The sequence below is a fragment of the Dendrobates tinctorius genome, unplaced genomic scaffold, assembly GCF_039654945.1.
Source record: "Dendrobates tinctorius isolate UK_male_01 unplaced genomic scaffold, ASM3965494v1 ptg000350l, whole genome shotgun sequence".
Classification (NCBI taxonomy): domain Eukaryota; kingdom Metazoa; phylum Chordata; class Amphibia; order Anura; family Dendrobatidae; genus Dendrobates; species Dendrobates tinctorius.
The window spans coordinates 1,134,357-1,160,119 of record NW_027362016.1 but is presented as its reverse complement, the minus strand read 5'-3'; the positions used below and the strand labels follow the sequence as shown (position 1 = coordinate 1,160,119).

The following is a 25,763-nucleotide window of genomic DNA, read 5'->3' as shown; positions in this document are numbered from 1 at the left end:
ACATCAGTTACCAACGGATCCGCTTTCCGCCATTTTGGCGGATTTTAACTGACACAAAAAAATGTGAAAGTGTGAAACAGGCCTAAGCCACATGTGGCAGCCACAGTGTGATAACCCGCCCTTATAGTAAAGGAAAGGCTCACACAAAGTAAATATCTGCTATATTTTTGGAAAATATCTGCTATATTTTTGTAAATAGGTTGCAAATTTTCTTATATGAAAATGCTATGTCAAACACAGCAATCTTTTTAATTTTTCAACATACGGTAGGTTTTGACATTCACAAAGCACCCTTCCTGTCTTCATTTCTTTGAGAACATTGATATTTGCAATTTGTATAAAACTAATGATTTTTTCACCCAAAAAAATCATGACAATATGAAATGACTGACAGTTTAACTTGCTATCTATGATTTCTGTTGCATTTTTTCTTAAAGCAGAGAAAGATATGGATGACTTTTATTTAAAGCGAAAACATCTAGCAGAATTAACACGTGGTACCCTTCCCCCTCATGTCATGAAGATGAACTATGAACGCGACGGCTACCTTGAAAAATCCCAGGCACCGAGACGTGTCATGTCCCAGGAGCACATCCTTTCAGACAATCACTATCCTGTTCATCATGATTACACAATACCCAGAGATCGCCTCATCTCTCAAGAACGTCTTCTTTCTCGTGAGGTCTTGCACTCACAAGAGCATCTTCTGTCTCCTGAAAGAATCCACCATCGAGGGCCAGCACCTTTCCAAGAAATGCGTCTTGGGCACCAAAAAGCCCTTTCTCACACCAATGTTTGTGTCAGCACACCGATGCTAGACCGTCACCATATGATTAAAATGAATTCCCACCCAACTTCTAATTCTCCCAAGATGGCATGGGATATGGCCAATCACACTGCCAATCGGCGGCAAGCCTTTGCTTCAAAGCGTCAAAACACCATTGAACAACTCCAATTTATTCCTGGCCATCTGCCCAGCCAACATCTGCGTACTGGGAGCAAAAATGAGGTTACAGTCTAAGCTGCTTATTTTTACTGTTCCCTTTTTCTACATTAGGTACAAAGGCAGTTAATTTTGTTATGTGGCTTCCTTACAATTTTCTTATTGCTTACTTTGTAATTAGATGCTCTTAGAATTTGCAGAGGAGCACTCCAGTTTCCTGGAGTAATGGAAGGAGCGTTTTTTTGCCTTTTTAGTTACTCGCTTTATTGTATGAAGCTGCCTCCACCGCCAAGTTGATGGAACAGTCATTGGCATTAAATGATGTCACAGGTGATGGTGTTAAAAATGAAAGCAAGTCGAAAACACAGCACCTTATTTGACTAAATGTTACTTTGAAAGCCCATGAAAGGGCTGATGATATAGAAAGGTACTGAAACATTTTCTTTGAGTGTTTGCCAGAAGAAGTATCACTGAGGTGAAAACGTCAGTCTGGATTTGAAAGGGCAAAAAAATAGATCTCACCGAAGAAAAAATACAAAAAACAAAACGATTGCACAGTAACATTTCTACAATGACATATACATAGGATGACCGCCGGAGTAGCACTACAAAGACTTTAATGCATATATGGTTGGTTCCCAAATTGAATTTCATCAAGTTTGCTAATGAAGAACTTCGTTATATATGATGTGAGTGTTATCGCAGGCGGCTCCATGCAGCGCAATCTGTGAGAGTTTCTCGGTCCAATGTTAATACAACTTTCTTCACAATGTAAGCACCTACAATGAACTACATCCAATTTTGTTGCTTTTGCCATAAACTAAAGATAAGGACTACATCAGAAAAGCCTGCTTTGGTCTACAAGAACAACCTTTGACCCTCTTGAAGTATATAGTTTGATTTGTTCACTAGCTGCATCGCCTATTATTAAAAAATAATCTTGCATCGAAAGAAAGCCATCTAGTTCCCTACATTGGGGTGTCAACACTTCACATGGTTTGGTCATTTTATTAAAAAAAGAAAAAGGATCGTGCCATAAAGAAATCTTTATTTTATTATTATATTTTTTACCTCAATGACGTCACACTATTTCAGACTTCTTTCTAAACTTTTTATCTCTGCGCCATTACTGACATTCCTGGCAACCCAACCTGTAAAGTTCCCCTTCCCACTTTATACAATCCCATGGAGTTCTCTAAAACACAAATGGCCTTAACTGTTTCAATAATATCTCCTCCCCTCAGGCGGCATTTTGAATTATACTAGTTCCAGATTTGTGTATTCTGCCAGCTATATAACTTCTAAATTTGCAATGTGTGACAATTCATATTGCCAATGAATACTACCGATCCAGATGTCAAAAACCTATACTATCCCATTTACAGAAAATTATAATTCAGATGATTTATTGGGGTTTCACTAAGTGTTTTGGCAAAACTGTGCTGATTGATTTATATATATGGCAGTGTTACATTGATTACGTGCCACACGCAATAGTCACATCTAATTGCTAAAATATTACCATTACTGAGACACTAAATACAACCATAATAGGTACAACGTGCCCTATTGTTATCTTAAAGTGGATTCATAAAACTCCATTGACTGGTGATGGCAAGAACCTCCTGTGTAGCATGAACATAAACTAATGACTGTGTTGTACTTTTAAATCATTCATCAGTTCTGTTTATAATGCTTTATATATGAGCAAAATGTTACCTAGTATTTTTTTAGCATTGTCAATTGCATCGTTCAGCGCTTTTTGCTTTGGTGACATCTAACGAGGGTTCGTAAATACCTCATTTTGTACAGTATCTTAGATCGCTGTAAGATTTGTTTATTGTAGAAGTTGAGATATTAATCTTTATAACCCACTGCACAAAAGTAAGCCGAGTAATGCCTGGGTTTTCAGCATTTCCACTTAGACAGGATTTCTTAATGACTTTTGTTAGACTACAGAGTATGTATGAGGTCCTACCTCAGAAGTACTTTCCCAATTATTGTGAGTTACCAACTGGAAAACTATCAGACTAAAGAGTCAACACAGTGCCAAAATGAAACAACGTGCCAAACCATCCAAGTTCTACAGAAAGATTTACAACTGGTTGTTTCCACAAAGAAAGTATGGAAGAGCCTCAAGTCTGAATGTTACATGATCTGGCAGTATGTTTGAAAATCATTTTACCTATATAAACCTACATCATTTACAGCATTCAGTTGCTCAATAATCTACACAGCTCCTGCCAGAGCATGGAATAGATTAAATAGAAAGTCACAAAAGCCATACTCCACTTTCTATGGAATGTGTACTCTGCTCCTGTGCACTTCAGCCAGTCTTTTGACCTATTGGTGGCGGGCTCAGGACTGGGACCCAACAAGTCTACAAGGAATAGACTATCTATTGAGTCAGTGCTCTGTGTGTGCACTCAGCCAGGAGAGCATGTATGCTTCTGCTCCTGAGTTGCGCACTTCTCGGTAGCATTTTGAGCTATTGGTGTTGGGCTCAAGACCGGGACCCCACAACAGTCTACAAGGAATAGACTAACTATTGAGTCAGTGCTGTGATCTGTGTGTGCACTCAGCTAGGAGAGCCTGTATGCTTCTGCTACTGAGCTGTGCTCTTCTCAGTAGTATTTTGAGCTATTGGTGACGAGCTCAGGATTGGAACCCCACAACACTCTACAAGGAATATACTATCTATTGAATCAGTGTTCTGCTCTGTGTGTGCACTCAGCCAGGAGAGCCTGTATACTTCTGCTCCTGAGCTGCACACTTCTCAGCAGTCTTTTCAGTAATCGGTGGGGGTCTCAGTATCTGAACCCTTACTGATCTTCAAGGAATTTAAGGCGGCAAAAATAATAAATAGCAAAGTTAATTACCTGCTAATGATTTTCTAGCACTATTAAAACCATATTTAGCATAAAAGGCAAAAATTAATTTAAATTTCAGATGTCACTTTTTCCTCTCATGTAAGTTCTTTCTCATTAAAGGGGTTGTCCGGTCTCGAATGAAAAGTCTGCAGTGACTCTGTGTGACTGAAGGCTTGTGAATCGTCCGAGGGCACACACCATGCACTGTGAGGATTTGCCGGTGTGCACAGTGGTTAAGTATGCAATATGCATATTCCCTGCCAGATCCCGTTTAGTGGATGTGGCTCGCTACACACACTTGTGTTTTATTAAAGCGTTTTTCCCTTGTTTGAATATTAAAGGAGTTGTCTTATCATCTGTGCACCGCTTCCCTGTTTAACTGACTACCTGTATCAGGAAGGCGGTGCGCTCCGGAATGTTTTACAGTTCGGACCAGGGGCACAGTTATGTTCTGTAAGGGCTGCACTCCTTCCCTAGAAGATTGATCACCACTGATCGACTGCAGTGTGGTCGGGAACCTAAGCAATGAGCAGTCAATAGACAATAAATTAATATCTACATTCTTGAGAACAAAAAGGATTTCTAATAACAAGTAAATTGCAAAGTTTCTTCTTTTTCCTACATTTTGTAATTTTATCCATTTTTGGTATGAGAATCCAACTTTATCGTGATAGATCACACAAAATATCAGTTTTAATTAATTTATTTTAAAATATTGTACGGAATCTAGATTTTGATGGTACATACTTATGGTTATGGTGTGGTGGTGAGAAATGTGTGCTGTGCACTGATTCTTATGGATTGGTGTCTAGCAGAAATCTGTCTGCTCTCAGTGTATGTTAGGAACCAGAGGGTCTGACTGGGTCACTGAGCATGTGTGACCACCATCTCTAATATGAGAGGGAGTCTAAAGGACACTCGGGGTGGCTTAGTGAGTCTGTAACAACAATAATTCAAAACAGGAAGATTTATTTTATTCAATGTTAAACTGACACCAATTTGTGTGATCCAGCAGAGAAAATTAAAATTTACTTGTGCGATAACATTTTTAAGGTAACAAAATCTTATTTCCAATGAAATTGCAGCAATGTGTGTCATTACTTTCCTATTTTCATAGTTAATCTATATTAAAATCAGATAAGAGAACAGATAACAAGAGCTTTGCTGGTACTGCAGGTTTTTCGAGAAATCACTTTGTAAATTGCTTTCCTTTTTCCTCCTGAAGAAGGAGCCTATTGCCTGGAAAGCTTGCAAACATCGTCTTCTGGCTAGCCAATAAAGGTCTGGATGAAAAAGGATATTTGTGGATATATTCCGCTCTGCTAAATGAATAAAGACATCAGTCCAGAGATGGATAGATGATATTCTACACGTTTTGAAGTTTCAAACACCTCTTCTTCAGGAAGCAGCCACATGTGTGGACTAGCGTATTGGAATGTGTATTAAAACAAATATACTTTATTTAGATTGCGTTAAAAACAATACCATAAAGTGCACGTTCAAAACAAGAAAACAAAAACAGTGCTATTGCACATCCCTTAGATATAGCTGCCGAGGTTGTTCCATGCTGGGAACCATAGTCAAATATCAGTATAATATTGCAATCAGATATCAATTCTCTTGACCAAATAATCTATGCAATATACACCGTATGCAGAATTATTAGGCAAGTTGTATTTGAGAGGATTCTTTTTATTATTGAATAACTATGTTCTCAATCAACCCAAAAGACTAATAGATATCAAAGCTTAATATTTTTGGAAGTTGGAGTGGGGTATTTTTTAGATTAGGCTACCTTAGGAGGATATCTGTTTGTGCAGGTAACTATTACTGTGCATAATTATTAGGCAACTTAATAAAAACCAAATATATACCCATCTCACTTGTTTATTTTCACCAGGTAAACCAATATAACAACACAAAATGTAGAAATAAACATTTCTGACATTCAAAAACAAAACAAAAAAAATCCGGGACCAATATAGCCACCTTTCTTTACGATGACACTCAAAAGCCTTCTATCCATAGATTCTGTCAGTTGCTTGATCTGTTTACGATCAACATTGCGTGCTGCAGCCACCACAGCCTCCCAGACACTGTTCGGAGAGGTGTAATGTTTTCACTCCCTGTAGATCTCACATTTTATGAGGGACCACAGGTTCTCTATGAGGTTCAGATCAGGTGAACAAGGGGGCCATGTCATTATTTTTTCTTCTTTTAGACCTTTACTGGGAAGCCACGCTGTGGAGTATTTGGATGCATGTGATGGAGCATTGTCCTGCATGAAAATCATGTTTTTCTTAAACGATACTGACTTCTTCCTGTACCACTGCTTGAAGAAGGTGTCTTCCAGAAAATGGCAGTAGGTCTGGGAGTTGAGCTTCACTCCATCCTCAACCCGAAAAGGTCCCACAAGTTCATATTTGATGATACCAGCCCATACCAATACCCCACCTCCACCTTGCTGGCGTCTGAGTCGGAGTGAAGCTCTCTGCCCTTTACTGATCCAGCCTCGGGCCCATCCATCTGGCCAATCAAGAGTCGCTCTCATTTCATCAGTCCATAAAACCTTAGAAAAATCAGTCTTAAGATATTTCTTGTCCCAGTCTTGATGTTTTCTCTTATGTTTCTTGTTGAAAGGTGGTCGTTTTTCAGCCTTCCTTACCTTGGCCATGTCCCTGAGTATGGCACACCTTGAGGTTTTTGATACTCACATTGCAGCTCTGAAATATGGCAAAACTGGTGGCAAATGGCATCTTGGCAGCTTCACACTTGATTTTCCTCAATTCATGGGCAGTTTTTTTGCGCCTTTTTTTATCAACACGCTTCTTGCGACCCTGTTGGATATTTGCCATGAAACGCTTGATTGTTCGGTGATCACACTTCAAAAGTTTGGCAATTTCAAGACTGCTGCATCCCTCTGCAAGACATCTCACAATTTTTGACTTTTCAGAGTCTGTCAAATCTCTCTTCTGACCCATTTTGCCAAAGGAACGGAAGTTTCCTAATAATTAAGCACACCTTATATAGGGTTTTGATGTCATTAGACCACACCCCTCTTCATTACAGAGATGCAAATCACCTGATTTACAGAATTGGCAGTTGGCTTTCTAGCCTATACAGCTTGGATTAGGACAACATGTATAAAAAGGTTGATGTGATCAAAATAATCATTTGCCTAATAATTCTGCACACAGTGTAGTATGTGTAGTCCACAAAAGCACAAAATGCAAGGAGAATGTGTAACTGTTGTATATCAATATTCCATCATTGCATACAGTCACAATCCTCCATTAAGGCATAAGTGCTTATCAAAATCATATGCAATACAAGCATCAAAGTGGTTCATCAACTATAATTATTGCTGATTTTGTAAAAACCAGATTGTTGGGTTACACATTAATTTTGGGTAGCTCCTATAGGGGGTCAGAGCCTAATACGCTTCTGGTGAAATGCAGCACATGGCAAAAAAAATTATGGATCATTTGGCAGTAAATAATAGCATCAGATACGTTCTGCTTGGTCAGTGCAACAATACTGTCCATTGAGCAGACCCATTATATTGCATTATATCATAAAAAGATTAAAGCAACAGCATAAGAGCAAGGAACAATCTCACCCGATTCCAGAGGACCCAAATCAGTCTCCTTCTATAGATCAGTGGTGGACTAGGTTCACTTGCAGTCTTTCTTATCCCGACGCGTTTTATTGCCACTCATCAGGGGAGGCCATAGGGACATATATAGTTATGCTGCAATATTAGTAGGGGCACGTACAAGTGTGTCACCAGGTCAAATTGCCATTGCGGTATAGATGCTGCATGGTTTGTCCTTTTAGCAGGCACCATATCTGGTTCATGAGAAAATGACTTCTTGTTTCTGGACCATGGTACCCTAAGACCTGCGCAGTGACGCCCCCACTCGTCGGCGGCTCTCCCTGACTTAATCGCCCTAGCTTCAAGCTAGTCTAAATGAAAAGAGAGAAGGAAAGTTGTTCATTCAGACCCTTGGGGTGAGTGGTCTGGAGCCAGAAGATCCGTTTTGTTTCTTTCTGCAGGATCATCCGGTCCCAGTTTCCACCCCTAGTAGGGGAAGTATGGTTCATCAACCCCGGGGAATCATGGTCCAGAACCAGGTAGTCATTTTCTCGTGAACCAGATATTGATAACATGGCGCTTGCTAAAAGGACAAACCATGCAGCAAATATATCGCAATAGTAATTTTACCTGGTGGCACGCTTGTACGTGCCCCCACTGATTTTGCAGCATAACTACATACAGTATGTCTTTATGTCTTCCACCGGTGAGTGGCAATGAAACGCATTGGGAGAAGGGAGACTGCAAGTGAACCTAGTCCACCACTGATCATTTACTGCCAAATGATCCTTAATTTTTTGCCATGTGCTGCATTTCACCAGATGGGTTTTAGGCTCTGACCCCATATAGAAGATACACAAAATTAACATGTAACCCAACAATCTGGTTTTTACAAAATCGGCAATAATTATGGTCGATGAACCACTTGATGCTTATATTGCATAGGATTTTGATAAGCACTTATGACTGATATAGTGCTATTGGAGGATTGTGACTGTATGCAATGATGGAATATTGATATACAACAGTTACACATTCTCCTTGCACTTTGTGCTTTTGTGGACTACACATACTATATATTGCATAGATTGTTTGGTCAAGAGTATTGGCATCTATTTGATTCCAATATTATACGGATATTTGACTATGGTTCCCCAAATGAAATATTTTGGGAATAAAAGTATTTCTCTGGCCAATACAGTACCACAATATTATTTTTTACTGTACATCATTTACAATTAGAACAAAAATATCATTCAAGGGTGTATGTTGTTCATTGTATGAAAAGAAATTGTTGGTATTCACTATTATTTCATTAAAGGTATTGTCAGTATAGAATAATGAGCTTTGAAAACAGCTTTAAGAAAAAACAGCTTAAAAATGAAAAATAAGGCAAACTCAACTCACAGATGCACCACTGCTCCCTTTCAGAAGCAGCCTGTCCAATTCATTAAAAATGCTGCCATTCTGTAGGTCAGAAAACATACTCTGACTGGAGTAGCATTTCTGGAGTGGTGTACAGAGCGCACGCCACTCAAAATATGAGCTTAATTAATTTAGTGGAGTACACCTCGTATACGTATTTGGCGCATTGTACTCCAGTGAGTCTTCACAAATTGGATCCTTAGTCCCTTACCATGTTAGGAATAGCTAAAAAGAGCCATGACAGTGTTTGCCCGTCCGAGTCACAGTAATGAGTATATCCCCCATGTCTACCTGCGATGGGAGCATACTGATAGCAAACCTATTCTTCAATAGGTGTCAAAATTCATCTGAATATTTCACCAAGTTCCATTCATCCCATCTTCCAGAGACCCATGAGTAAAGGTAGACCATAGTCTATAGCCAGAATCATGTTTTGTACATAAAGTTCCATTATTTTTTTTATATGTCAGTTTTTTTTATAAGGCGTGTCTGACCTCGGTATTTTATGCTAATTAAAACTAAATTGGGAAACATAATTTTGACAGTTTTTTTGTGACTAGATCTTATCAGCTTTATACTGCATAATTATAAGGACAGCTACAGTATATTGTTAACATAATTCCGAGATATGTTAGCAGCAGCCACATGGACCATGAAAAGCAATAGACTGCAGATGTTCAATGACTTCTATGACAGAGTGTGCTAGGTGGCTCTGTGACCTGTAGAGAAAAGCTGAAGCAGTACGCCGTGACCATTATCTATTGTGAATGCTGTGCTCCTGTGTCATGTACAGTTAGGTGCTAGTGTCTATTGCAATCTTGCCTGTGATGATAATCAGAAGACCCCCAAAAAGTGAGAGCTACAGAAAAAAAGCGGAAGCCTTTTATGAAGCTCAATGAAATGAATGAAAACTGCAAAAGTTTGTTTTAAAATAATTATGACATGAAATTTTGATCAAATTCATAAATAATTATTTAAAAAATATGTTTAACATAAAAACCTAATTTAATCAATAGCTCATTTTCTGATAACATGCTCTCTTTAGGCCAGGGACACTCCAGTGTATATTCTTTCATGTGAGAGAATCGGGCCCATTATCTCAATCACACGCCGAGAAAAGTTTGATCAGAGTGGGATCCATTTCTGTCAGATGAGGAAATGTCTGATCCATCAACATATAACATGGATTAACCCATTCAGTAAAAGCTGAAATGAGAACAAAATCAAAACACCAGAACTGAGGTTTTTTTGGTCACCACACCTCCCTAAAAATACAAGAAAAAGCAATCAAAATGTCTAATGTATCCCAAAATGGTATCAATGAAAACATCACACAGTTCATTGAATGGAAAAGTAAAAATGTTAAGTCTCAAAAAATGGCGCCACAGACTTTTTACAAATTTATGGGTTTTGTAAGAAGAGCAGGAAAAAGCAAAAGTTCAAAATTGCATAGGAGTGCAGGGGTTAAAGAAAGATGTTTTTTTAATTTACTGTGGCCACTAAGCAAAATAATAGACAGAAACTTCTTATTCAGTGCACAGATCCCTGAGGATCACACATTTCCCAATGATGGTGGGTGATGATCAGAGCTCATCGTCTCCACCTCCCTGTACAATGACCATTGCACAGATCACTGAGGATCACACCATTCCCAATGATGGTGGGTGATGATGAGAGATCATCGTCTCCACCTCCCTGTACAATGATAATTGCACAGATCACTGAGGATCATACCATTCCCAATGATGGCGGGTGATGATCAGAGATCATCGTCTCCACCTCCCTGTACAATGATCATTGCACAGATCACTGAGGATCACACCATTCCAAATGATGGCAGGTGATGATCAGAGCTCATCAACTCCATTGTCCTGTACTATGATAATTGCACAGATCACTGAGGATCATACCATTCCCAGTGATGGCGGGTGATGATTAGAGCTCATCATCTCCACCGCCCTGTACAATGATAATTGCACAGATCACTGAGGATCATACCATTACCAGTGATTGCGGGTGATGATTAGAGCTCATCAACTCTATTGTCCTGTACTATGATAATTGCACAGATCACTGAGGATCATACCATTCCCAGTGATTGCGGGTGATGATTAGAGCTCATCAACTCCATTGTCCTGTACAATGATCATTGCACAAATCATCTGCAGATAACTGGCCGATGGAAGTCAGTTAACATTTCCAATCTGTCTTTTTCTGTGGTTTATGTAGTTGCTTTAAAGCATTTCTGTATGTGTTGTTAGCAGCTAAGACACAAAAAACACCCTTATAATCAAATAGAAAAAAAATAAAGTAAAATAAAAAATTTACAGTAAAAAAATAAAAACAAAATAATGTTTATCAGTATCTGATTTAGGCCAGTGTCCCACTTGCAACTGCAATGCGAGAAACTCGCGCGAATCTCTCGCCTCAATACCACTCAGGACCGGAGTGTGCGGCTGCGTGTATCTCTATGCAGCTGAACGCTCCAGTCCGAACCACTGGCAGCAGTGCCAGGTATTGAGGCGAGAGACTCTTGTGAGTTTTTCATGTTGCAGTTGCAAGTGTGAGACCGGCCTTAACAATAAAACCTGAAGATGATACATCCCTTTGAACACAGGGGAAATTTAGCTTTCACCTGATCATGAATGATATCAGCAATGCTGCATTTCCCAGATTTTTCGCACCATACATTTAGCAGGTCATTCTTTAACAGCTTTTATAATCGGAATAAATAAGTGTATTACATGAAGAATTGTGACATTTTCAATGTTGGAATCGAAAGTTTGAATAACAGACCTAATAGATTAAACTTTATAGTGTGCAGTGTGCACATCACTGTCCAAGGTCACATGCAAGACAGAGTTTTCAGTACTTTACATAGTCCCTTATATTTAGTAAACCATATCTTAAACGTGCTTGTGAATATAATTAATCATATTTTTTCTTGTCTATCAAATGTGCTAAGAATAATAAGTAAATGTATATCTCACATAAGGAATTTTAAGATTTAGAAAAAAATAAGACTAAAAGGCACAGCCTGAAGGTTGACAAGCTGTGTATTGAGCCTGTCCTAACTGAGCCTGGAGTGAGACATTTCTCAGCAGAGAGCTGGGGGATCAATGCCTAATGTGTTATGTAAGGAACATTTTTCTTGTAGAGCTAGGTAGGATTTTTAGAATTAGAATTTTCATCAGTAATTGTCATAGAATTGCCAGTGCAGTATATCAGTACGAAGACTCATTTTTTTTTCACGGTCATAATATTTCATGATATCTCTTCTGCTATTTGAACTGATACCTAATTTTGTAATACAGATTATTGGTGTCTTATGCCTAATATTGTGACTATGACCTGGGGACATGGTCTCACTATGTTGTTCCTCCAGGTTGTTTTGCTTCATTCTTTCTATGCTGTGTTTTATTTTCTGACCGTCACTAGCGGTGTTTGTGATATCACTACGCACAGCAGTTGCATTTACACTCATCTACATAACGCATTTTAATTGAACACTTAAAGTTTTGGTTCAAGTACCGTACTTTGCGGTTTATAAGACACAGTAGATTATAAGACGCACCGCAAATTTTGAGGAGGAAGATAGGAAAGCATTTTTCTTTAATAAAATCATGGTGTGTCTTATAATCTGCTTTTACGGTAGCTTACCTGAGTGGGGTCCCAGGTGGCAGGGTCACTTCTGCAGGAAGCTGGTGGTGGCGGAAGCAAGAGATGCTGCGGGCTTGAGGCTTGTAGGAGGTGGTGTTTGATGGTGCTGGTGTTCCACCAAAATTTTGTGAAAGCTCGTAGCATCCCACACGTTCCATACTTTTCAATGTGGTGAACTCTGGGAAAATGCCTGCCAGATACGGCACAAGCGTAAATGAGATCTTGGGAGCTGAACACCCCCACCTACCAGCCTGGGACCCGCAGCATTGGCCCAGTCCTGCCAATGCAGCCAGAATGTTCCTGTAGCAGCGACCCTGGAACCCCACTCCATAGCAGCAAGTAAGCAACATTCGGATTATAAGATGCACCCCCATTTTCCCCAAAGAAACTGGGGAAAAAAGTGTCTTATAATCCAAAAAATATTTATTAATGATTAATTTTTCAGCAACTTTCCTTTTTGAGGGGGTGCACTTTAAATCCTCTTTTTTTAGGATTACTGTCTGTAACAATTAACTTTTCCTGTAATATTTCATCAAGAATTGGTAACATTTACCTTAGCTGCACAGGCGCGTTTTGGTAACTTTGTTATTGCACTACATATTCTATTGAACCATAAAAAGTGTGCTTCCAGGAAGTCTATAATAATAGCTGTACAATGTATCCGTGTAAGCTGGAGAGCAAAGATTTCTCATCCCCACAATTTATCAGTACATTTCTATCAGTTACATTTTTACTAAGCTTCTTAAATATTCCATTACTTTTCCTATTAACAAGATATGACACCTTGGTTTTAACAGGCTGCAGACTGACTATGGGTGACTTTCAGTTACCGCATAAAATTCATACAGCATTAGTTTCATATTTGTGAATCTTTTACCAGCAAAGAGGATATAACATATAAAGTGCTTTATATGACACCTGCACTACATATTATTATATTCATTGTTTATGTGCATTTTACATCCAACTTACAGTTTCTTAAGACTGTGTTTCAGAATTGCAGAAGCTTTTTTCTTCTTCTTCCTATGTGTGTATGTTTGTGTTAGAGACCACCTATAATGGTCTCTGTAAACCTTGTAAGGGCTAATAAATGCTACACAAACCTTTTGCTGCCAATAGGCACCTGCATAAAAGATTGTGTTGGGTGCCATTCCTCAATGTACAAAGTGATCTTTATTTGTCCCACAATTTATTTTTTTTTTCCATTCTTTTGGAATGTCAAATACATATATATCTATGTGAAAAAATGTAGTTACATTGATTTTAATTATACATATAGAGAACCGTTTTGTAACAAATGTTTTGGATTTTTTTTTTAAACAAATGTCCGTGATAGCACAGATTTAGAAGGTTCTTTTTTTATTATTATTTCCATTCCTCTGTTATTTTTACCAACTGAAATGAAATTGAAAATGTGACATTTTGTGTTTTAAGTAAGTCGTTTAACACTGATCCTTCACAATTTAACGTCTTCATTGTAAGTGTCTAATGTTTAAAGTAAGGGTCTATTTTTTATGCTTGCATGCAACTGTATCAAGGTACTTTAGAACTTGTTGTGCTTCCCTCCATGCCATTGTTTGAAGGGTATATAAATTTATAAATTTACTAAAACAAAACTTAGCGTTCTGCCCATCCTGAAATAACTAGAAGCTGAAATACACATGATTCCACAATACTACAGTAATATTCTGCAATATTATGTCTGAACATTGCAAAGTTGCATGATACTGTACAATGGACTACAGACACAATATTTAACCTTTTTTTGTTGCAAGTACAATGTTTAAGGTCACATTCAGAAGAGATCTTGGGCCTTGCACAAAAAGCATGTACTATACCACTTACTGTACCATGCAAATACCACATTGTGGTAACTCTTATGTACGTTTTTAGGTTTGATCACCACCAACTACTTTAAATTTTGTAATTATAACTCAGAAGTCACATAATGTAAAACATTTTTGCTACTATGTAAAAAAAAGGTTAAGATAATTCCACTGTTTTCTAAATTTTGGCTTCTAATCAGATTTTTATTTTCTTTTGTCTTATTCCTGCAAATGAGCCATGTTGTCTAAAAATTATCCCACTTCAATTTATTGTTTGCTGTAATCAATCACATTAAAACATTTTACCTTCATTAAAGACTCTTCTCTACTAACTGACCTCTCCGTGTTCTTGTAAAGATGAGCATCTTGTATCCAACACCTTGAAAAGGGTATAATGCTAAGTCTAGTTATACTTTTTGCTTCATGATGTCCAAAGCATGATAGCTAGGTTTCTTGCAGTAAGACTGAGCCTGCATAGACTTTTTGTAGTGTGACTCGCCAACTTCTCACAGAAATGCTAAGGGGTAACGTTTCTCCTTGTGGAGAGAACCATTCCTGACCATGTCAGGGTAAAACATTACCCCTTATACACCCGTCAGAAGGCTTCTCACACAGCCAAATCAGATCTGCTTTGCACTGATGAGGGGCAGTACACCAAAACACGTCTGCGAATTGAGATTCTGGTTTGGCTACCATCCTAAGTCATGTGGCAAGGCTCATTAAAGGGTTGATATTGACTTTCTGCATTGCTACTTCCAATAGGTGGCATTAGAGTTCAACTCCTCTTCCTCTCTGAAGAGATAATTTGCATATTTCCCAGAAGTGCATATCATCCGTAATATTTATCTGGACTGCAGATGTAGTTTGAAATACTCTGGAACTTGCACTGTTCATGCACATAGACAATGGACTCACACTGAACCACACAATAAAGAGATTCTACTGAAAATAAAAAGTGTATGAAAACGTAGGTTATAAATTATTATTAACAAATTGACAATAAACACATACCAGTGTAATGTTGAGTCTTGACTGAGAGTTCCAGACCTACAGTATGTCATTCCTCCTTCCTATTCTGGTTCTTAGATGTAATAGGGGTAATTGGGAAAAAGAGGTCAGCTAGAGAACTGCACCAAGGGCAAACAGTTGCCGGAAAGACTTCCCTCATAGGTACAAGTTATTGAGGTGCTCCAAGTGAGGGGCGATATATATCACCAGTCCAGGCTAGGCAAATATAGATAAACCTTCCTCTGCCACCAGTTCCTCATTCGATAATAGACTTATATTGGGTCAGGGACCAACCCCAGGGTAGCGTATAATATAACCAACCAAGCGTGCGGACATGGGGATTCATGAATCGACATAAAAGAGCTGCCCAAGATGAATTTTATATTTAATCGCTGAAAAGGCGCACTAGAAAAATGCAGGTATATATACAGGAACAAATATACAGGTATACAGTCAGGAGTGCAGTACTAGGATAGGATACAGATAGATTGCAATTACCGTGTTATGTAGCATGTGACCACAGGGAGTTTCTGATGCATCATAGGTGCAAATCTTTTCTACATAATTCTCTGGCCACATCAGGTAACGGGCCTCCTGCCAGTAGAAAAACTAAGACCAAAATGAGGAGCTGCCTAATATCCCCTAGGCCGCTCCCTCCCACACGCTGCGCCAACCCCTGAGCTGGGCAGCATCCCTCCTCCCATATCTGAAAGTATGGTTTTCCAGGCCAAGACTGTGGATGTCCATAGCTTTAAATGGAACGGCCGCGGCGCCACTGGATTCTGCTGGATTTTATCTGTCCATGTTTGGCACCTGCTACACAGCCAATAGTTATGCAGGGATTGCATAACATTCACTGTAATGCCGTAGCCCTCTTGGTAGTGGCATTACTGTGATTGACTGGCTGCATTACCTCATCAGAGGTTATAAAAGGACTGGCATTGCCACGCTCACCTTTCTGACATCATTGCACAGCTCAGGGACAGTTCTTTTTGGAGAGAGAGCAGTTATCTAGGCCTTTGTGTGAACAGTTTACCTAATCAGAGTCCTCTAGTGTTGATACCGGTGGTTATGCTGAACCATCATATTAACATTCCTTCTAAGGGATAATTTTGGGCTTTCCTGTGTCTATCAGATACATTATACATTTAGCCTAGTGACAGTTGCAGGAACAGGGTGAGTGGCAAAATATAGCCTCTGGGCAGGGCTTAGGGGCTTTGAAGTCCATTGATAAATATATAGCTGCTGCACATGACCACATTCTTTTTTTGGGGGTGTGAAAAAATTGGCTATATTCTCATTCATACAGTTTAAAGTACTTAGTATTATGTTATGTGGTATATAAAACTCCAAAAAACATTCAAAATTTTCTCTGGACTGAATTAGTCATCCACACAGTATAACATGGTTAGTATTTCATTACAGTGGGATATAAAATTGGTAAAAGCAGTCAAATTTTTTGGGGGGATTCAATTAGTCAGCCATAAACTTTAACGCACTGCTTAGTGTTACATTATGGTGGTATATAAAACTCCAAAAAAGTTCAAATCTTTTTTTTGGAATCAATTACTCAGCCATACAATGTGCTCTGCTTAAAATTATGGTCGTTTAAAATTTTTAAAAACCACTTTGCCTTTTACAGTTGACCAAATTTTTTTGTTCATTAAAAATTTTTAGTTTTGATTAATAAAGACCTAGACCTAGTTTCTAGAGACCTGGCAATTAGAAAATGTGTAAATCGTGCAGTAAGGGGTGGGGAATAGAGATGAGTGAACCTTTTAAGGTTCAGTTCAGTTAGTATCGACGAACTTCCCGACGTTTGCTGAACAGTTCACCAAATGTATCCAAAGCCCATTGACTAAAATGGGAGGCACAGCCAAACAGATAAACAACACCTTCAGGAGGGCCCAAAAGCTGCCAAAATGGCTGACATTAGCGGCAGACACCAAGAAAAGTGGTATCAATTAAACCACAGTAGAAATGTTATAATGGTGCAGTAGTCAGGCATGGGCCATGCCCGAGACAGGGTCTGGGCCAGTATTTACAGCTTTGAAATTAAGTTGAAATTAACAGATGGGTGAGGGACGGATAAAGACCTGCTGTGCTGAGAGCCCTGATACCTCATCCAACAGCTCAAACTGTTTTTCTGATCAGCTACACTCAGGTGGCACAAATATCAGCTTAGTACACTACTATTGTTAGAAACATTTAAGGATAATAATATGGGTAGTTGATTGAAATTAAGTGCAGGCAGGCCAATCTGGGAGCCATACTGCTACAGGCAGCACTCAAAAAGGAGACCCAACTTGGAGCCCAAACATTTTAAAAAAATACGGTCAGACACCAGAAAAAGAGTCACCAATTGACCCACAGTATAAATGTTTTAATGGTGCAGCAGTCAGGCATTGGTCATGCATGAGACAGAGTCTGAGCCAGTATTTATAGTTTTGAATTTACGTTAAAATTAAGAGGTGGGTAAGGCATCGGTGTAGGCCTGCTGTGCTGGGGCCCCTGATACCTCATGCAACAACTCAAACTGCTTTTATGCTCAGCCACACTCAGGTGGCAAAAATATCTGCTCCGTGGACTACTATTTTAGAAACATTTAAGAATAGTAACACAGGTAGATAACTGAAAGTACTGTAAGCCCTACTGCTCCAGGCAACACACATGAAGGAGACCCAACTTGGAGTCAAAACATTTCCAAAAAGTTAGGGTCAGACTTCAGAAAAAAAGGCATCAACTGACCCACACTAGAAATGTTATATTGGCGCAGCATATGCAGATGGGACAGGGCCTGGCCCAGCATTTGCATCTTACAAATTGATCAGTAAGAGGTGGATGAGTGACAGGTGTAGGCCTGGTGCTCTGAGACCCCTTTCCCTACAGTCAAGTCACTAGATAGAGACCCAACTTGGAGTCTCCACATTTCTAAAAATTATTGGTACGCACCACTAAAGTATCATCAATTTTTGCCAGGCAAGAAATAGTATAGTGGTGCTCTAAGACCCCTTCGACTACAAGCAACACACAACAAGGAGACCTGAATAAGAGGCTCCATTTACCAAAAATTTGTCTTGCCTCAGGAGGAAGCAAACGGAGGAGGAATAGGAGGAATATTAGTTTTTTTTTTTGTTTTTTTTAAAGGCAAATAGTAAAAGTAACAGCGGTGGAAACACCTTCTGATTGTTGTGTCACCAAGGCACTTGTTAGTAACATCAGCAGCAGTAGCAACAGCAGTGGCAGAAGCCATGACAAAGGACTGAAATAGCTTCAGTCACTTACACAACTGCTCCTTCTAATGTTTTTGTGTTGACAACCCAACATTCCCAGGGTTGCAAGTCTAGTACTAAGATGCACACTGTGTGCCTGACTGCTGTCTTTAAGAAAACCACACTCGCGATTGCCTACAAGTATGATTCGATACTCCAGCATGCGTGCATCCTTTGCAAGGGGGGGGAAGCATCTGGCAAAATTTACTCTTGTCTTGTGGATCTAACAGAGTAGCAACCCAATAGTCAGAACTATTCCTAAACCTAACAACACAAGCATCATGTTGCAGATACTGCAACAAGAATGCCCTCATGTGTCAGGCACTTCCATGATGTCCAAGTTCATGATGTGCTGATGGCAAGGTTACACTCAAGATTGCTTCCTCTGTCCCCTCCCACCAACACAGAGGGGATCATTATGCTATTCATCTTCTGACTGTTGCATTCTGATCAACTTTTCCTCCTCATCTCCCTACATTTGTTCTTCAGCTCTGACACCTTCACTAACAGTTTGTTTGGTACCATGAGCACCCCTCGTTTGCTGTAATCCACCCTCCCATGGCACCCGCCTGTGCGATGACAGTCCACAACTTAGCGATATTATTATCCCTTCTGCATCCTCCTCTGCTTCCTCCTCTTTCTCTAGGACCACCACCTTCTCCCTCAGACTATTCAAAGTGTGCTCCACCATGTAGATGACTAGAATAGTGATGCTGATGATGGCATAGTCAGCACTAACCATCTTAGTAGCCATTTCAAAACTGTGCTGAAGGGTGCAGAGGTCCTTCATCTGTGTCCACTATGTAAGCGTGATCTGCTCCATGTCCATACTGGTAGGCCCAGGCTGTGAAAAATGACATACTGGACCAGGCTGGTCGCTCCAATGCCAATGCAGCCCAAGAGGTGAGAGTGGCAGAAGTGAGCACACAATGATGGTGCTTTCTGCAACATCGCATCCAGGCCCGGGATAGTGGTGGATAATTTACTGTACCACTTGGTTGAGGATGTGAGCCATGGAAGGCATGTGTGTGAGGGTGCTCCAGCATAGGGCCACCACCAGTTTCACACCATTATCACACATGGCCTTCCCTAGCTCCAGGTTCTGTGGAGACAGCCATTGCTCAAACGGCCTGGATAGCTGTCCACAATTCTTGAGCTGTGTGAGTGCAATCTCTAAGGCATTTTAATTTAAACACTGCCAGGTTGTGGTGAGTCCTGGCTGTGCAATACAGAGGTGGGGGGATTCTTTCTTCACTGTTGGAAGACATGTCTCATCCAAGGAGAGGTGAAGGGTGCAGGTGGAGGTCCTAGAGGAGATGGAGTAGGAAGAAGCAGTGGAGGAAGTATTAGATACAGATGTTTTTCCTGCAAGCCATGAGGATTTCAAGACTTGTGAAGCAGCCCCTTCCCTGCTTGCCCCCCACAGCCACCAGAGTCACCCAGTGCCATGTCAGCGAGATGTAAGAGCCCTGGTTGCTCGTCCAGGTGTCAGCGGTGAAGTGCACCCTGTCATACATAAATTTTTTCAAGGAATGAGTGATGCTGTGTGTGATATGCTGGTGTAGCACAGGCACAGCTTTCTTAGAGAAGTATTGGCGACTGGGCAACTCCTCCTACACCTCATCTGCTGAGCTTCTCAGCTGCATACCTTTGAGTTCACACCAAGAGGGATCTGCAACCTCATTGTCATCCTATATGTTCTGCCACTACTCATCCTAAGAGTCACACTCCTCCTCTTCATGCCCTGATAGCACAGTACAGTCCTCATGTGCCTCAGGTATCTGAGTCTCATCAGGATCACCTCCACCTCTGGTAGTTAACATCTTGTAGTGAGGATCTGGATTCTGCTCGGACCCTACTTCATATGGCCCCGGATCCAACTGAAAAAAATGTTAGGCACCTGTGCAGATGCCTTCCTCCTCTTGAGTCTGTGAATGTTTGGAGAAGACCTCTGATTCCTATGGAATATAAAATGTGAACAGCTCTGCAGACTCGCCCATCTGTGGTTCCCCACAGTCAGGTGGGCAGTTGGAGAGTTGTGATGGGGAGGGAAACAAGGGTAATTGGGGTGCCACCTCTGAGGACTGTACTGTGTGATCTTAAGGTGAATAAAAGGAGAAAAGGCCACTTGATGCAGTGCTTGACATCCACTGGAGCACATGCTCTTTTGGCCGTCTGTTATGATTGGGTCACCGAGGAGGAGAGCAAGCCCAAGCTAAGCCACAGAAAACCAGAGAGGTGGGTAACTAAGCTGATCCTATCCATGCAACTAGCAGTAGCCGTGGAGCGTGCCTACGATGATCCTAGATGCCTCGGCACAGCCGGAGAGCTAACTAAGCCTAAAGCAAGAAAGGGGAAATCTAAACTGCCCCAGAGAAGACCCCAAAGGAATAGATAGACCCCAAACATATATTGTCGGTGAGACAAGATTAAAACACAAACGCAGGTAGGAAAATAGACTGAGCAAACGATGGGGCCCACACTGACTAGACAGGACAGGAAAGGAAAGACACTGCCTGCAATCACGCAAAAAACCCTGCAAAAAGGTCCAACGTCTGATGTATCAATACTGAAGTCGCACGACTTCGCCCACTATATCAGCACTCTGGTATATTCTGAAAGCAGAGCAATAAGAGGCTAATCTAATAAGGGACAAAAACAAACTGGCACAAGCAGTAACATATGGATGGTGATTCAGCACAGCCCCACCCAGAGCTGGCTGACCCACACAAAACTGAAATAGACAAAACCAGATCAATGTGAACAGAATAGCAAAGAACACTTAGCTGAGCATGCAGGGACTGAGCTGGAAACTAAGACCTCAGGAGGCAGGAAAAAATCACCAGCAAGGATAGAGGGAGTCGGCTGTCTTAAATCCAGTCTGAAACCCCAGATCTCCAATCGCCGTCCTCATTAACAGGTAGCAAGCCTCTATTAATCAGATAAGCTCCATTACCTCCAGTAACGACCAGAGGAAGCCCAGAAAGAGAACTCGCAACCCCTCTGTCAACCTGACCAGCTCCATCACCTTCAGCAGGAACCAGAGGTAAGCCAGAAAGCGAATTCACAACAGTCGTCACTAGAGATGAGCGACTTTGCCTTTTTTAGGGTCGAGTCGGGTTTCATGAAACCCGACTTTCACAAAAGTATGGTCGAACGAAATCGGCCGACTGTAGCAAAAAGTCGGAGGCCGACTGAAACACGAAACCCAATGCAGGCCAATGGGGAAGCAAAGTCGGCAGGGAGTAGAGGACAGTAAACACACCTACAGTGCCCATTTCAATGCCAAAAACATCAATTCTTATTACTGAAGCTTGTCAACCTTAATTTACTTAATAATAATAGTTACGCATTGAAAACTGGGGGTTATTTGGCTAAAGTTGTGGGGAGGGGGTAGGGCTGGCTACAGGTTTTCGTGTGCCCTGGGACAAAGAGTGTCAGTGCTCCCCTTGAACACACACCACAACTCATGATGCTTTGATATGGCACAGTAATATAGGTATAGTACAATGACAAATACTTCACTGATTACATGACACGACTGATCTATTTTAAATGGTACAATAGCTCAAAAAAAGGACAGTATATTACTCCATACAGTATTATGGCCACTACATTGTGTGCCATACAGAATAATGAGCCCCATATATTTCTCCACACAGAATAATTGGTCACATATAATGTTCCTTACAGTATATGATGAGCTCCACATAATGCTACAGTATATGATGGTCCACAAAGACGATGCTCCAGTGTGTTATGGCCCCAATAATGCTCCATATATAATGGGCCCCATTTGTAATGCTCCAGTGTATAATGTGCCCCATAGATGCTGCTCCAGTGTCTGATCTGCCCCATTTACAATGCTCCAGTATATGATGGGCCTCATAGATGATGCTCCAGTGTATGATGGGCCCTAATAATGCTCAATATATAATGGGCTCCATTGTTAATGCTCCAGTGTATAATGGGCCCCGTAAATGCTGCCCCAGTGTCTGATGTCCCACATTTGGAATGCTCCAGTATATGATGGGTCCCATTTTTAATTAACCCAGGCATGGTATGTGAAAAGAGCTCCATGGAGTAATCTGAAGTGTGTGCTGCCGCATCCTTCACTTTTGGTGTGGGTGAAGAACACAAGGAAAGGGATTGCTCCTGACCAGAAGCCTGCACTGACGACTAGAGTTGAGCGATACCAGCCGATACTTGAAAATATCGGATCGGAATGGATCGGCCGATCTTAAAAAAAAGTATCGGTATCGCCGATTCCGATACCGGGAACCAATGCAAGTCAATGGGGCCAAAATATCGGAATTAAAAAAAACCCTTTCTTTCCTTGTAGGTTAATTCTACATGAAGAAAAACAACTAAGAATAATGTAGAATGTATTGTGGGAGGTGGAGGAGACATTAAAGCCATAGAGGTTTAGCCCAATCAAATGGAATAGCAGGAATTAAACTTTTTTTTTAAAGATGTTAGGAGTTACAAAGATATTGACTATGTTAGCCTCATTTATATTTTGCCAGACATGTATGTCTTCTTCTTCTTTCTTCTTTCTTCTTCTTTCTTATTCTTCTTCCTTTTTTTACCTTCTTCTTCTTCTTCTTATTCCTTTTTTTACATTCTTCTTCTTCTTCTTCCTTTTTTTACATTCTTCTACTTCCTTTTTTTACATTCTTCTTCTTCTTCTTCTTCTTCTTCTTCTTCTTCTTCTTCTTCTTCTTCTTCTTCTTCTTCTTCTTCTTCTTCTTCTTCTTCTTCTTCTTCTTCTTCTTCTTCTTCTTCTTCTTCTTCTTCTTCTTCTTCTTCCTATTCTTCTTCATCATATTCTTATTTGTGTCAGGCATTCCTGTAGTTGTTATCTAGAAAAGTTAGAAGTTTACACCTTCCGTTCTGCCTGTCACAAAAGATTTACAACAGGATTTGTCCGTGTTCAGTTTGGCCTGCAGCAGCAGGCCTTTTCCAGGGGCACCACGAGGAGGAACGGACTCACCCCCATACACTGCTTAGTCTTCTTCTGCTTATAAATAAGATAATATCATTTGCTCAGAGTATTAGTCTTATGCTTAATGTTCTTCTGCTTTGTTTTTTTTATGCTTCTTTGTCTTCTCTCTCTTGTTGTTCTGCATCTTGGTGGTTGTCTTCCTGTTCTTTGTCCTCTTGAACCAGCTGACGGTACTGGCACCCGGAGGGGCAGCAGAAGGAACAAGAGCCAATGGCACTACCGAGGACCAGCTGACGGTGCTGGAACCCGGTTACTAAGCAGGAGGTACCTGTGCTACAAAGCACTACCAAGGACCAGCAGACGTTGCCGGAACTCGGATACCGAGATGGAGGCACCTAGGCCAAAGGCTCTGACGAGAACCAGCTGACGGTGCTGGAACCCGGAGGGGTAGCATAAGCTGCAAGAGCAAATGGAAATAGCGAGGACCAGCTGACAGTGCTGGCACCCGGAGGGGCAGCAGAAGGAATAAGAGCCAATGGCACAACCGAGGACCAGCTGACGGTGCTGGAACCCGGTTACTAAGCAGGAGGTACCTGTGCTACAAAGCACTACCAAGGACCAGCAGACGTTGCCGGAACTCGGATACCGAGATGGAGGCACCTAGGCCAAAGGCTCTGACGAGAACCAGCTGACGGTGCTGGAACCCGGAGGGGTAGCATAAGCTGCAAGAGCAAATGGAAATAGCGAGGACCAGCTGACAGTGCTGGCACCCGGAGGGGCAGCAGAAGGAATAAGAGCCAATGGCACAACCGAGGACCAGCTGACGGTGCTGGAACCCGGTTACTAAGCAGGAGGTACCTGTGCTACAAAGCACTACCAAGGACCAGCAGACGTTGCCGGAACTCGGATACCGAGATGGAGGCACCTAGGCCAAAGGCTCTGACGAGAACCAGCTGACGGTGCTGGAACCCGGAGGGGTATCAGAAGTTACCCCTGAAAAGCAAAGTTGGCATGCCGCAAGCTGGCCGCAGTTACCGAATCACACAGTCCTACAGGGGGTGCTTGTCCTACTGGCACTATGGAACAAGCCTTTCTTACCAGAACCCGCAGTCCACATAGGAAGCACCTAAACTGCTGGCACCCTAGCCTCGGCTAACCCAACCGCAACACGACATGGCAACTTGGGGTGGCAAACTGACATTGACACTTCCCGGAAACAGCAGGCAGGGCTGGAACCAAGCTGGGCAGGAGGGAGTACCCGTGCCAAAGTCAGTTATGAGCAGCAACTGGCGATGTTGGAGCCCAGGACAAGCACTTAGCAGGCTGAGGCCTGATGTGCTGTCAATTGGGAGGCAGCAGGACAGATTGCCATCAAAACAGCAGGGGAACAGCTGACGTTACTGAACCCCACAAACACAGGAGCTAGTGTTTTACTCTGTGAAGACGGCACTTCCGAGCAACAACTGGCTGTGTTGAAGCCCAGGGACAAGCACGGAGCAGGCTGAGGCTGCATTGAAGAAATTTTAAGATCGGTTGTAGACTACTAATTTGAACCAAGCTCCACTTAGGCCTGTGGCTTCACTGATTTTCGTATTTCCCCTGTCCTCCAACCCCGCCAGTTACAGCTCCGAAGTGGCGTCTGCACAATCCACACTTGTTCCTGTGTTACAGGTGTTCAGTCCGGTCAGTTAATCCCCTGATGTGTGTCCGGCAATGTCGCCTGCTCTGTCCACATTCCCATAATGGGAATGTGGACAGAGCAGGCGACATTGCCGGACACACATCAGGGGATTAACTGACCGGACTGAACACCTGTAACACAGGAACAAGTGTGGATTGTGCAGACGCCACTTCGGAGCTGTAACTGGCAGGGTTGGAGGACAGGGGAAATACGAGAGACAGTGGAGCCACAGGCCTAATTGGAGCACGGTTAAAAATCAGTAGTGGTACGACTGTGTAGGCAGCAGGAGACTTTGCCATCCACACAGCAGGGGATCAGCTGACATTACTGAACCCCACTGAGACACGGGAGCAAGTATCTCTTTCCGTGTGGACGGCACTTCCGAACTACAACTGGCTGTGTTGAAGCCCAGGAAATAGGAGGGTGTAGGCAGAGGCCTACTGTATTTTGAATGAGGTGACAGCAGGAGAGACTGCCATCCACACAGCAGGGGATCAGCTGACATTACTGAACCCCACTGAGACACGGGAGCAAGTAT

General features: G+C 41.5%; 1 protein-coding gene across 3 annotated transcripts in view; it reads left to right on the top strand.

Moving 5' to 3' along the window:
- SHISA7 (shisa family member 7) overlaps positions 1-6,970 on the top strand; it is a 397,834-nt gene extending 390,864 nt beyond the window's left edge. For 2 of the 3 annotated variants that reach the window (XM_073562406.1, XM_073562404.1), the window contains one exon: positions 438-6,970. In XM_073562406.1, coding sequence (XP_073418507.1) covers positions 438-1,021 — 584 coding nt within the window. In that variant the 3' untranslated portion in view covers positions 1,022-6,970. The remainder of the gene's footprint in view (positions 1-437) is intronic. The other variant, XM_073562405.1, reaches the window with a different exon arrangement.
- Positions 6,971-25,763: the final 18,793 nt, after the last annotated feature.